The sequence below is a fragment of the Copidosoma floridanum genome, unplaced genomic scaffold (genome assembly GCF_036245765.1).
Source record: "Copidosoma floridanum isolate Cflo_tuat_1 unplaced genomic scaffold, Cflo_Japanese_pri ptg000032l, whole genome shotgun sequence".
Lineage (NCBI taxonomy): Eukaryota > Metazoa > Arthropoda > Insecta > Hymenoptera > Encyrtidae > Copidosoma > Copidosoma floridanum.
Genome location: NW_028321909.1, coordinates 400,894 through 415,730, shown reverse-complemented (window position 1 = coordinate 415,730; position 14,837 = coordinate 400,894). Strand labels below are relative to the sequence as shown.

Sequence of the window (14,837 nt, the reverse complement as noted above, 5' to 3'; positions counted from 1 at the left end):
GAAAAAATTCGTACTACATATATATATGTACAAACATAAAAGTAGATTCGTTATAGTCTTTATAAATAGTACATATTTTAGATTAAAGAGTCTTACAGGGACTGAACGAAGCTTTTTTTATTTAGCACATACTAGTTTCAACCACTTGTAACTCAGAGTATGGTTAAAAAAAAAAATTTGTATTCTGTGTAAACAATTAATTTTTTTACCTATAACCAATTGTTATTGTAATTTTTCAGAAATATTTACCAAAATTTTTGACAGTGCGTAAATCATATACAGTTAACAAAAGTATTTTTTCCTCTGTTTTAAAGGTGGCACTATATATATTGTTATAGATGAATAACTATACAAAATATTAAAATTTCACAATTGAAATTTCTCTTTTAACTATCGCAATCGATTAATTAATTTAACATCGTATGCAACACACAATGATTCGCATAATTTCATTCAATTGTTTGTAGTTGATAAGATAAACCATCAAAAACACCTCTCGCCACACAACGCAAGGCAGCTAATATTTTTTTTTTTAGTTATAGTAACAACCGCATTTTCGGTATCTTCAACCACGTGACATAGGTTGCTTTTATTAAAAAGTTCGCGGAACTCTCACGACGAGTAGCTCAACTTTAAAATCTTTAAAATGCCTTTTTCATAGCTCTAAATTTTAATTATTGATAATAATAGCTGAATTTATTAATCATAAGAAAGTATGCACTCAACTACAGTAAACAATAATAGTTTGAATACTTCACGAATTTAAGAATAAAATAGAAAACTAGAATAAATAATTGGTCGATTTTTTCAGAAAACTGTAGATTTTTGAAAGATTTTGCACTACAAATGAATATGTTGATACTATTTTGAGGGGGTTGTCGTGGTACAGTCAATTTCAAAATTGAGTTTCCGTGTTAGAAATGTCTTTATTGTGATTATTCTTAACAAAACAGGTAAATAATTTAAAAATTAGGTGTATAGAACAGAAAAATGCCCAGGAAAGTAAACACAAACGTTAAAACAACAAATTAACCTTACTTTCGCCTCGGACTGCACCACTATATAGGTATTCTAGCAACGTTGTAACTAAACTTTAAACTGTTATATTTTAAAAACAGTCAAGCTAGGCTTCCTCAATTTTAGTATACTTATTTTAACTATAATAAACCCTAACATATTAATTTTGTAAAAGATTCTTTAGAAAATTTCAAAAGTTATGAGTAAAAACGTGCATTTTCCGACAAATCCATCTTAAAGCATGTGTATAAGTGGCCAACTTCGCGATTTTATTTCTCCAAAACGGTGAAACTAGGCTCTTTGAAATTTTAATTTGTTATTTATGATACTGAAACATACCTGTACAAATTTTTTCAGAAGGTTCTTAAAACAATGAAATATCACAACATCCCCGTAACTTAATCGAAGTTTTTGCTAGCAGAAATAGACCCAGACTCAGTTTTTACTAATATAGAAATTCGTAGTTAAAAAATTTTGTTAGTTCTCACAATTCCTGATTCTAAATAATTTATCACGTTAGCATAATAAAGAGTCTTCTCAGAGTAATAGGCGAAAAAGAGCCTTTTCAAACTGAATATAAGAAAGAGCCTTCAATTTTTATTTCTCCGATTTTAAGTTGGTACTACATTTATGTGTGTATGTATATAATTGATCTATAAAAATATATACATTATTACCTTAAAATAGAAGTAAACAAATTAGTTGAAAAGGCATTGATATCTTTTTGTTTAACTCCTCGTTTTTCTCTCAAGTATAGAATAAATGTGTGGATACGTACAGGGGTACGAGACCAACCAAAAGCTGGGTGAGGAGCAACTAAGAACTCAAAAATGTCGAAGAATAATCTTGAGCGACGTTTCGTTGGGCTTAATTATACCAATCGACGCCGGCTTAATACACCTCAGTGCGAGTGTACCTCTGTATAAAAAGGCTTTTTCTTTCAGTTTAAGAGGACTTTCTTCAGCCCGAAAATTTAAAAAGGCTCTTTCTTCACTTTAACTCTAAAAAGACTCTTTCTTGCACTTACCCGATTGTATTATTGTTAAAAATTTTACGATGCTTTTCCTGCATTAAATATAAATGATTAAAGTTCCTTTATAATCTACAGCCTTAAAATATGTTTATTACAATCATCATCCTTAAAGGTACTTCACTTTTTTTTTTGTTTTTAATAAAAAACTGCAGTATTATAAAAAATGTTTAGTCTCAGAATCTTGCCGAATAAATTTTATAACTTATTCATCGAACTGTTTTATTTATTATTGTTCTTCTGGCTGTCTAAAAATAAATAAAAGTAGCACACTTAATTAAAGATTTGCTAACAATTTTAAAATATTTACAAAACTATTCAATATTGTGTTTATCAAATTCATTTACTGATTAAAATTTCAACATCAAGTAAATAGCAGAAAACGGGTGGCTTTTTTTGCCGTAAATAGGATGATCACAATTTCTTAGGAGTTTTAAAATACACAAATTATGTTAAAATCCTTAAAAGTTATTTTAGTATTATAAAATTATAGAATTGCCTTTTATCAGAGTATCAGTAATAATTTAATTTGTTTTGATGTATCCGAAAAAAAATGTTGACTACATATATATATTTTAACGAAACATAAATAAAAGAAATGAAGACAAAATGATACATTGAATAAAAAAAAAAAAAAAAATCTACCATGAAGTGGATTTGAACTCTTAAGTGCAAAACAATCTATGTAGGGGCATAAGCCTTATCCATCTTAGCTATCCGAAGGACGGGATGTAGCTCTTTCGAAGTCACATATGTTCATGGATATCCTCTGGAGCTTGTCCTACAGTTTACAGAAGTTAGGATGTGTGAAATTAAAGAATTAGTGGTTGATTTTTTGAAAACATAAATGGATTTGGGAACTTTAAGAGTACGGAAGAGTTAAAACATAATGTATTGAAATCAAAATTCTGTGTGTATAATTAATGAGCATTTAGTTCTACGATTTAATTAAATAAGATTTATGGATAACATTGAAGCCAGAGCGAGAGCAAGTCAGTTAAATATATAGGGGAACGTGGTGCGGAGGTGGGCACCTTTTTTCCATTATTTCACTGTGACAACAATTTTGAGTTTTTTATTATTGTCCAAGCGTTATTGACACGGTAAGAACCTTAACTTTACCGTGCCATACTTTGCTAAACTTTAATCTATAAATATAAATTTTTTTTATGCTGAAGAACGAGAACATCCAAAACTGCTCACTTGTGCCTCACCATAGGGTACGGGTGAGCAGGGGGTGGGGCGCGGATGGGCACGGATAAATAATGCACCCAGTATGAAAGTGTGTAGGTTTTGAAACTGATCTTAAATCTAAGTTTATTTTGCAGTACTTACAGTATTCGTATTAAAAATATTGTAACAAATAATATAATATACATAATTTTTAAGTATTAATCTCTTGTAATTTTAAATCACATTTTAATCACAATATTATCGCATTTCTTTGGATTGATTCATGCTAATACAACACTTAAAAGTAATATATTTTGAAAAATAATTAAAATAAAGAATTAGATATCGTTTTGAAAAATAATTGGTGTATTTTTAATCGAGATGCAATCTTCCTCGATGCAAATATTTGAGTTAAGTACACTATCAATTGTCGTTTTAATCGTATCATGTGTTGTAGGTATATCGACTTGGTATGATTGTAATTTTAACTTTTTTTTATTAATTTTTATAGGCTTCGTCACCTTCATTTTCGATATTACTTTTGGCTTCGATACTTTTATAAACTATTTGAAAAACTACATAAAAAATCAAAAAAAATAAAAATAAATAGCCTAACCTATAAAGTATGACAGCTGACAGCTAACCACATACAACTGGTATACCTATACCTACAAATAGCAGACGCTCGATGCGGAACTGCTTTCTTGCTCGGGCCCATTTGCGCCCCACCTTGGTGCCCATTTCCACCCTCCAAAACACATATTTTTTATTTATTAATAACTCTTTTATTACAAGTAAAAAAAAAATTAAAAAAATAGCCTGTCAAAGTTAAAGATCCAAGCTTTCGAATAATATCATGGATAATTATGTAGGTCATATATAATAAATTTGCCAAGTGATTAAAAATTTTTTTTTTGTAGGTTATCTTCGACTAAGAGTTGAATCAGCTCGTAGTAAAAAAAAAAGCTTTTAGTCTGGTAAATTTGTTTGGATAGAGAAACTATTGATGTTGTATATGTATATTACAGAGGATTCAGCTAAAAATATGTTTTTATTTTTAAATATTTGCATGCCCATGTTATCGGCTATGCCCACCTCCGCCCCACGTTCCCCTACATAGCATGTACTCAGTTGCAGAGTCCAAAGACTCTCAAAAAAGCAAAACTCGTGTCGTCACTTGCTTTGGCTGTGCGTTCAAATATATACAGCTATATAGCCGACATTTCCACTCCTCTCCTCGTAGCCGCACATTCGGTATACCCCTTCCACGCGTCTCCAAAATGTGCGCCTATATGGACATTTCCACGTGAATTCACTCTTTTCATACCCCTACCGTGCTTCTCAAATAAAAAAAAAAATGTTCACCTGGTTCGGCCGCTTGGCCGCGGCGGAGCGCTCGAACCACTGGAAAAAAGTGGGCACACTCCGTAGCATAGCAGTCAGCAATCTCCCTACTAATCTCTGCTGACTGTCACAAATTTGTTTTGCATAGCAACGTGAGAGGGAGAGGAGGGAGGGCGTTTTTACGCGATCAACCCTCTCTCTCTCTCTTTTTCTTTACCTGTCACCTTTTTAGCGGTTAAGAACCGTACAATAAGAAAGTCTTGTTCTACTGTAAATATTTAGTGATATGCAGTTATAGGAATTTTATCATAAGGTTTTTAGTAAATAATGGTTATAATAAATTATCATCTATTTTTTTACTTATTAAAAAAGCTACGGTTTTCCATTTGTTTAGGAAAAAGTTTCAGCATTACGATAACGGTTTCAACAACGCCACCGCAAGTAGCAACTTATACAAGAGCTATAAAGGTCACCGTTGATGGACCTCGAGAGCCACGTTCTAAGACAAGTAAGTACATCAAATTATCATTACTATTTAACAATTCTGTGTTATTCGTGATTATAGAGTACCTTGATTATCTATTGCATTATATGACGATATCCACTAAAAGCATTTAACATTTTAAAAAACGTTGAAAGATTATTATTCTTACAATTTTTGAACGTTGTGAAAGAAGTTGTCATAATATTGCAAACATGTTATAAAAATATCGAAAATTTTGGCTGATTCTTGTAACGAAATTCACATTTCAACTATTTTGCAAGACAACTCGTTGACACTAAGTGGCTTTTATTGCCAGAAGTTCTTTTACTCTAATTAGCGTTCCTTGAGAATCCCCATATTCCTGGGACCATTCCTCATTTATAAGGTCAGCTGCTTCCTGCTCATAACATTGCTAATTAAGTGGCTTTACACTATTGTGCATTTACTTAGGACCAAAAACCTGTGAAGCAAAAAAAACCTATATAACCACTCTGAAGTAAAACTCCACGAAAAAACACAGTTTGAAATAGCTGAAATTCATAGAAACTCTTCAGCTCAAAAAAAACGCATTCAACGTGAATCAAAACCACGGCCCCTAGAACTTATTCCAATACTTAGTATACTTACCACTGAGCTTACACCTATCCTATTATTTCGCCATTTGCGACAGCCAATCACGAGGCATTGCGCTTTGACATTTTATCGTCACTGCTTTGTAATTAGTTGTTAAATTAATTAATAGCAGTAAATGGAGCTATCATCAAAGTGATAGTCACTGAAATAAACGTTTATGAATCTACTACATAAATAAAATGAGCTGTTAAACTTTTCTCTCCCACCCATAAATTCATCTCTTTTTAAAGAACATGACTAAATTATTTCAAGTGAATACAGACTTTGCGAGCTTTAACAGTAGTTTTCGTATCTGGTTGCGCATATTGTCAGGACAGGCTCTAGGCCCAAGAAGTTTTTCGTACTTGCTCTAGTTGAATGCACACCAAATGCAAACTTTGTTTTTTCTGCAGAGGAACGTGTTACACGTTCAGGGGGAAAAAACGCCTAAAATAAGAAAATAAGTGTTTCACGTACATTTTTGCGATAAATCTACTTCTAATTTGACTTTTTTGAACTTTTTACTTACTATCAAATGAGAATTACTAATTTTCGGTACCACCATAAGAAAATTGAATTTATTAGCGCCCCTATAACCAATATACCATAACCTTACTAATCCAAAAGCAGTTCAAAAAATCATATACTTAATAAATGACTTTGACAACATTTCCAACGACTCCACCAGCCAACACTTCTTGAAACAATTCCAACGACTCCACTAGCCAACAATTCTTGAAATATCTTCAACGACTCTACCAGCACTAATAAGCAGTGGACAGTGGGTGCTTGGGTACTCCAGTAGGAGTTATATTTCTATAAAATCTTATGGCATATTATATAATTATAAATATAAATTTACCTTCTATGAAACGATATTGTGTACGAAAATGGTGCAATTATGGTTGGAAAGATTATACGTATATATAACCTACGTTAGTTGGGTGTGGTTTCAATAAATATTTTAATATTTAATGAGTTAACGATTGTAAACAATTTATTACAGAACAATACAATATAAATAATATATAGACTGGCCAGTATAAGACTGTGCATTTTCTTTGAATTTTCCGGTAATTTCAGAACAACCTCCTACTGCCTACGCTGATTACATCTGTAACGTCACGCTCACACCTATTACATACGATCCCACACTTATTCCTCATGCATATTTAACACCCAAAATATAATTGTATACAAAAAATTAAGAAAAACCATCCTGTAGTATAGCTTTCTTCGATAGGCTAGTGTAACATGCCAGTGAATGTCCCTTGAGAACTTTCATCACACATAGATTTTTTGATAGATATTATTCAAACGGTAAACGTATACTGAAATAGCATGAAAAATACCCACAAAAATTGGAGTTTGTGTGACTGTGCCATTATTTTATATATGTGACAATTAAAAAAATCAATATTTAACATGTAAAAAAATAACGTTAAATGGCATTTATATGATTTGTAGGAATCTCCCAATTTTTCGGGTCCAAAAAATTATTTTTAGATAAACCTATCGAATTTCCAATAGACCCAAAATTTGATTTTCAAATGAATTTAGAAAGACGGGATGAAGTGTGCGTAAAAGCATGTATGTGAGTACATCCATATGAGAAAAACAATTGCTAGCTTTTTTACACACATTAGCGTTTCTCTCACTTATGTGAACTTTTCCTCTGGTAACTATGTAAAAAACGTCCTTAAGTCAAAAAATCATTTAAATTACCATTGGAAAAATTGTAAAAGAATCAAACACAATAAAACTTAATTATTGTATTTGTACAGTACAAGAAAATTTTTTGTTAATTTTTGAAAATTTTGAAAAAATATAAACAATTGTGTAAACAACTATTTATTTATTTTAAAAGTAAAAAATTAATGATTAAAAAAACAATTTTCATTATTACATAATATGAAAGCTGCTCTGCTAATATATACTCATTTTAAAATTTTGGAAACATGTACCTAAAAAATAAGTTTTATTTATTAAAGTATCCATTTATTAAATGTACAATCAAACCAAATGAACATAAACACAGTAAATAAAAATTAACATTAAAATAAGCAATGAGCTGTAGGACAATATAGAGTCATCGAAAGTCTTTTATTGGGTACGTTCATACCAGAGTGGGTAAGGGCCTCGACCAATGTACAGAAGGTCAGGAGGGTTAAAATCTCTATGGAAACTGTTGAAATCCAGCAAAATCCACTTCCATCACACATTTTCTCAAGGTCAAAATCTGAAATCGTTGATTTACCTGCCTATAGAAGTATAACTTTGAAACAGTCGAACTCACAAAAAAGCTTTCGTACGCTGCCCACGCTTTTCAGAAAGCGTTTTTTTTATTGAAAGAGCCAGTGTTCAAGAGACAAGTAAACTTGCGAAGTAAGCTTCAATTGCTGCCCGTACAGTGGCTCTGCAAGTAAAGAGACGCAGAGCACTATTCCGTTAAATTTACAGCACATAGAAAAATTTATGTCACTTGTTTAACTACGGAACATCCAGCAGTATCCCATGTCAATTTATATTGATCAATGGCAAATCATGATCCAGTAAATGGAGTGCTATGATGCACTGAATGTTATGTCTACAGATCATACACGCTGTACTGTAAACCTACACCGTTTTTCTCATAGTTCGGAGAACAATGCGCCCTAAGAACCGAAGAAGTTTAATCAAGCAGGATTTAGGAATTGGATGGTGTGCTATATCCCTGCGCCAAGCTACAGTGGAGAGATGGCTGCTACATGTAGGTAATAAATGAATTTAGTTGGCAACGATTCACTCATTATTATTTTCCGCCTTGTAAGATATATCCGCTCGAGATTTTTACAAGCTGGTTTAGCGTCGATCTCGCAACCCTTTATCCAGAAATTACTCGTGATTAATAAGCTTTGGTTGTTGATTCTTAATGCTCCTGTATATTGAGAAGTGATTAATTTATATCTGATAATCACGCGTTGCCAGTACAACATACGGCCTCCTGGCACGCTGTTTAACATAGTTAGAAGTAAAAATGTTCAGTGTTATTCTTTCTTTATTTAATAAGCTTTTGAAAACTTGAAATACATGGGCAAACAGTTCTAAAAAAAACTTATAGAGTAATCAATTTTCATAGCTTAAGACTGTGTCGAAAAAAAACACATTAAACAAGGCTTAAATGGCCAATACATTTAGTATTTTTGCACTAATATAGCAATGGAATAAAATGGTAATAATGGTTACTGGAAAAGTCGCTATGTATGCAAATTGAATGGTTACGTGAGATAATAAGTGACTAAGTTCAATATATCATAAAATTATTTATTTATTTATTTAAACATAAAAAATAGATTTCTATACTTTAACTACTTTCTGGTAATATTTTCATAAATTATACGCGAGTCATTAACTAACCGCTGGACATGTCTAGCCAGTCATCATCGTACGCATAAAATATTATTATACAACTAAGAACTCATTCCTTACTGAGAATCGTTCAAGCGATCACGAACCACGTACAGGCGTGTTGTTAACTCCCGAGGTTGTAAAAAAGGCTGCTTGTACTTTGCAGGGCAAATGAACTTCCAACTCTCCCTCTTGTTTTTTTCTTCCTCATATGTACCTATATGTTTGATACTTATGTAACAATATTTATGCTCTTCAATTTTTTTAAATAGCGTTAGATGTCAACGATGGCAGTACGCAGAAGTGATGCAAGAGAATACAAGTTCAATGACATCCCTTCGTCACCCTCAATCCTTTATTTTTCCATTTGGTCTCTCTATATTTTGAAAACAGTTTTCAAAAAACAGCCGTGGTGGCTCTTTACATGAGAACAAGCAACTATCAGTAACCAGGAAACATTAAAAAGAGAAGGATAGGGAGTAAGAGGGAAGTGTGGCCCATCTTGAAAAAGAGGAAGTCGACGTTACAGTGCGAGTGTTCCTATATACTGAGAAATAAATGTCAGACTACTGCTGCTTCTTTTGGCGGGTGCGGTCTCTTCCACATCTTATATTATAGACTTCGTAAAAGGAACCATGAAAAGGGGTACTGACACGCAGTCTGCAGGGTTCTGAAGAGGGCCTTGTTTGCGTGCACGAGGCGACATATTGCATGCACGAAATATTTTTTACTCTCCTGCTTGTAATGTATGGGTATACGCAATAATTCTTTACATTATTATTTAACTCTGCTTCTTGGTAAGTTTTGAAGCCAAAATTAAAAAGGTTACTGTTCTTGAATAAAATGAACAACAGTTTTGGTTACGATGAAAAGTAAATGTCAAATTTATTGCATATTAGTAAGTTTGTTGAGACCATCGTATTAAAACTAAACAGTAGTAGCACTAACCTATATGTAAGTTTCTTTTTAACTTGTATTTTAATCAAGTATAACCATTGTATCTTGAATAAAAAATACAGAAATCATCTCATTTTGGTTAAAAAAATTTGCACGTAAAATTATTGGCGTCAGAATAAAATAAAATTTCAAGAAGCTTCTAATTTAATTATATTAGTTTTCAAAATTTTAGGTTTGATCATTTGTCAAGTTTGCGAGAAAAAGCTTGTTGAAAAATTTGGTCCCTGTGTTGGCCACTTGTAAAAAGTTCTTTTTTTTCAAACATCCTTAAAGTTTTTTTTATCTAAAGAACATAGATAAACTAAGGGTGCGTATACATGGGAGTCCCGAAGTCCCGAGACTGACAGACTAAAGCTCGAGAAATCACGTTGGCGGTAAAATATAAAAAATATAAGGTGACTCTTTGATCTCATTCCCTGTTTTTATACTTAACGTGCTGTTCCTTATGAAATTTAAGTTTGAAGCGTAATAATAGTCGAAATAAAATTATTGTGTTACACACCTTGAATAAAAATGAGCAATAGTATCATAACAGTAAGTACAGTAATGTATTTAAGTCAATTAAATTAATTAAAATTATGTTAAATATAAAATCATAACAACATAACCTTTCCATCAAAAAGTTTTTTAACTTATTCATTGTAAATTGAGAATATGAATGTTTCATTTTAGTCACTAACCTGTAAATACTGCAATGAATCTCTAAACATTACAAACAATAATTGGAATCACAGGTGTTTCAAGAAATTAACATCAAGTGAGCATGTCTTGGATCAAATGATGAAAATGAAGTTTTTCCAAGTGATTTAACAAAACACGATATACTAAAAGTAATTTTTTAATTTTATTTTTTAGTGCAATCTTGTCATGAGTATTAGCATTTTTTTCAATAACACTAAAATAATGGTTTGTAGGTTAAAAGATGTGAGGTGCATCGTTCTAGTTCGATTTGCAGTCAAACAATATAATTTTTTTCAATTAATAATACAAAGTAGTACTTCAACTTGTAAGACGTTTACGAGAGACCAATCAAAATTATACCGCCAACGTGATTTCTCGAGCTTTAGTCAGTCAGTCTCGGGACTTCGGGACTCCTATGTATACGCACCCTAACATTAAAAAAGAACCTGCAATTTCAAACAATTTTTCAGTTATAAGAAACGTAACAAAATTTAAATGAAAGATATAAACGAAAGTATTGACTTGAAGGGGTTCTAACGAAAGAAGTTAAGAGGTTGGAGGTAGTTTAATTATGAGATGAGAATCTGCTAATTCTAGTGGTGTCTTTATTTACCCCTCTAACTATCGAAAATTTTGAGATACTTGCTCTCAAAGTTTGCATATTATACACAACCTCTTACGGAGCAACATAAAAACATCGTAATTTTCTAACTCTAAACAAGGAGTTACATATTGTAACACTAACTGATTTATAGGAAAAATTTAGCTTTTCGATTGTACCATAAATATAGGTAACTCTAAAAAAAATTAAAATATTCTGTAAAGTATGGATCAAATCGTTGTCTTGGCATACAGTTATATATATATATATACACAATGGTGCTTGCACATATTGACAAAAGTGATATCAACAGACTCTTAATTATTTTCAAGTTAATATTAGTGCTCGCTAGATTAAAAGAAAATAAGTGCGAACTTATTTTCCATAAGAAAAAAATTATTTACAAAATGATCTATGAGCTATACTTTTTTTCTATACAGTCTTAACTATGATTTTTATAACAATTCATTCGTGTATTCCAAGCGTTTAATTTGTTATATTTATTTTCTGTAAAAACTACAAAAGGATTCTCTGTACACGCCATAGACTTTTTTGGACAACTTTAATGTCATCTTTTTTTTGTCCAAGCTTACTAAACTTACAACACATAGTACTAAAAAAACATAAAGGTAAAATGATCCTTGAATCGTGTAGTACATGCTTATAATAATTATTTTTAACAGAATTCTCACATTCTAACTAAAATAAATTACCTTAAACAACACGTATAGTTTGTTTAAATTTATTTAGTATAAGCCCAACCAATTTCGGATAAGCTCAGTTACTTAAACTATAGTGCTATACAAAAATAATAAGCTGTAATGTATAAAATTACGAGCATTATAATAAAAACACTCAAAAAAGTAGTAAAATCATATAAATTTGCCTTATCTTATCTTACTAATTTATAAAGCAAAGTCGCTAAAACCATTGTAATTGCTTACCGTGAAAACTACTGAACCGATTTTGCTGAAACTTTGCACACTGATTCATGACACTTCCTAGATGGTTTTAGTATAGTTTTTATCTTAAAAAATATAATAACAATATCAATAAATGAGCTCAAAGTTTTGCATAAATACGCTAGCTTTTCGCTTTAGTTCAGTAGGATCTGCTAGGTGGCGTCGACATAAAAATGAGACTACCTGCAACAGAATTAAATCAATGTGGTTATAAAATGCCGGAGCGTCTCTAAGAAAGATGCAGTCGTCCTCTGACAGTTTAACGAGCTGCATAGAAAATGTACATGATAGCAGAGATAAGTAGGGAGATTTCTAGTGCCTATGTTAAAGAGTGTGCCGATGTTTCGGCGCTGATTTGAGCGCCAATCCATCGTGGCCAGCAGAGGAACTATAGACACGTTTTCTATTGGCTGGCGGATTGTAGGCTCGGCTCGTGGGAAGAGGTAAGGGGAGATGAGTGAGGGAGACATGAGAACTCAAATGTGTGCATCGGTGATGGAGAGAGAAGAAGCTAAACCTACATGCATATGAATACAACGGGCTATATATCTATAGCTATAGTTGTACCCTGCTCATACGGAAAAGAGCTGCGCGCATTACTTTTCTCGCTTTTCCTCCCTGAAAGAAAGATAAGCTTTTTAAATGCAGTTTATCATTTATTCAACTATGAAAACAAAAACATAATTGTCAGGTTATTAACAATTTTTTTTCACTTCTCAAAAAATGACAAACTCAACGCAATTAACATATTATTTTGCTTTAATAATGAACGAGCGCCTCTATCCCAATAATCCAGTGCGCTTAAGGTGGCTCCAGCGCCTAGTGCCGTATCAAAATGGGGAGACTAAAAATTAATTATTATTTTCTTTAAAATATGGTATAAAATTATCGTAGAGACTGTTATAAGCCATATTCTACATATTATCTGTTACTTTAGTAAGTTAATATAAAAAAACAAAAAGTTTTATGGTGCCCTAATTGATGAACTGTTACGGTACGCTCCTAAGTTCAAGAGTAGTTATACCTATTTATATGTACTCTGCAGAATGCAGACAGCTGAGAGCTCACTTGCACTCGCAACTGTATACTTAGTCTCCGATTATTTAAAGATTTTGTTCAATAACAAGACACTTTTCTCATGTCATCGAAAACTGCGTAATAATATATACAAGATAGTATATTTTTTACACTTTAGGGGTTATTTATATAAGTGCAGCAGTAGGTTGTATATCGCGTAAGCTTGCATTTCCTATCTAACCCGTCTTAAAACTACGATTTTGTAAGCATTATTTCTTACAATTTTTATCGTCAACCTTAATTTTTTTTTATACGAATAGAAAGATGGAAATTCAAAGAATATAATTCAATTTTATCAACCTCGGTTGGGTTATCTATAATTTTAACATTGAGGCCACTGGAGCCACCTTAATTATTCTTTTTTTTTATGATTAGTGAAATAATTGAATTATAAATGAAGGCATTCACCACAACGACACAGTATGCTCCAAGTATTTTTTGTACTAAGTAATATTATTTACTAATATGCTGAACGCTTTTACTCAAACGCCCTATTGCGCTGATATCTTTATTGGATAATTTATATTTTTTTACTATTAATACATAGCTTAACGGTAATAATACGATGAAGCTTCTATTAAATCTCAAGCTTCGAAACTTAACGATAAACATATTTAACTTTTAGTCATCTCTTACCCTAAGCTTTGATAGCTCAAGTGGCTAGAGCAGGAGGGCAAATTTTTGTTTTGAGGCTCCGGGTTCTAATCTCACTCGGTGTAAATTTTTTTTTTTTTTATTACAACATTACTTTAAATGTTTCATACTTTTTTTATTATAACTTACGTATTTTGTTTTACCAGTGACTAAACAGATTTTTTTTTATTTTTTATTTCCAATTTTGGTACACGATCCAAGAAAATTTTCTTTCCATTCATGGATAAAAAAATAATTTGACGCATCAAGTAAAAGCTTTTCAAGTGCAGTTGATCATTCATTTAACTACAAATAGAAAAACGTAATCGTCAAGTTATTAAAACTTTTTTTCACTTTTCAAAAAATGACAAGCTCAACGTAATTAACATATTGTTTTGCTTTATTAATGAACGAGCGCCTTTATCTCAATAATCCAGTGCTCTTAATTAACACAGTACGCTCAAATAATTTTTTTTACTAAGTAATATTATTAATAGCATGAAAGATTCTGACGGGAGAAAACGTTCGTGACGCAGCAGCAGGAGTGGCATCAAGCTGGTATAGATATATGGATGCACCGGCTGATACCAAACCTACGAGAGCGGGTGGGGAGGGGACAGAGGAATATTAATCATTATCTCACCCAGTTCTTTTCCAGGCATGGTCAGTTTAATGCCTATCTCTATTACGTAGCGGTGATAGTATTACCTAGATGCGATTATTGCCCCACGTTGGATGATACCGTTACAGATACATTTTTCGCGTGTGAGAGATGGTACCATGAGCGACAGCAGCTAGTAGACAGGCTCGGCGTGGTACCCACTCCCGAAAACATCACCTTTGAGATGCACTGCACTGCTACGTGGAGTTAGTGATCTA

General features: G+C 32.1%; 1 protein-coding gene across 1 annotated transcript in view; it reads left to right on the top strand.

The window, feature by feature from the left end:
- Positions 1-14,837, top strand: part of LOC106644350 (uncharacterized) — a 350,343-nt gene that overhangs the window by 145,480 nt on the left and 190,026 nt on the right. The window contains exon 3 of the mRNA XM_089597345.1: positions 4,959-5,072. Coding sequence (XP_089453471.1) covers positions 4,959-5,072 — 114 coding nt within the window. The remainder of the gene's footprint in view (positions 1-4,958; positions 5,073-14,837) is intronic.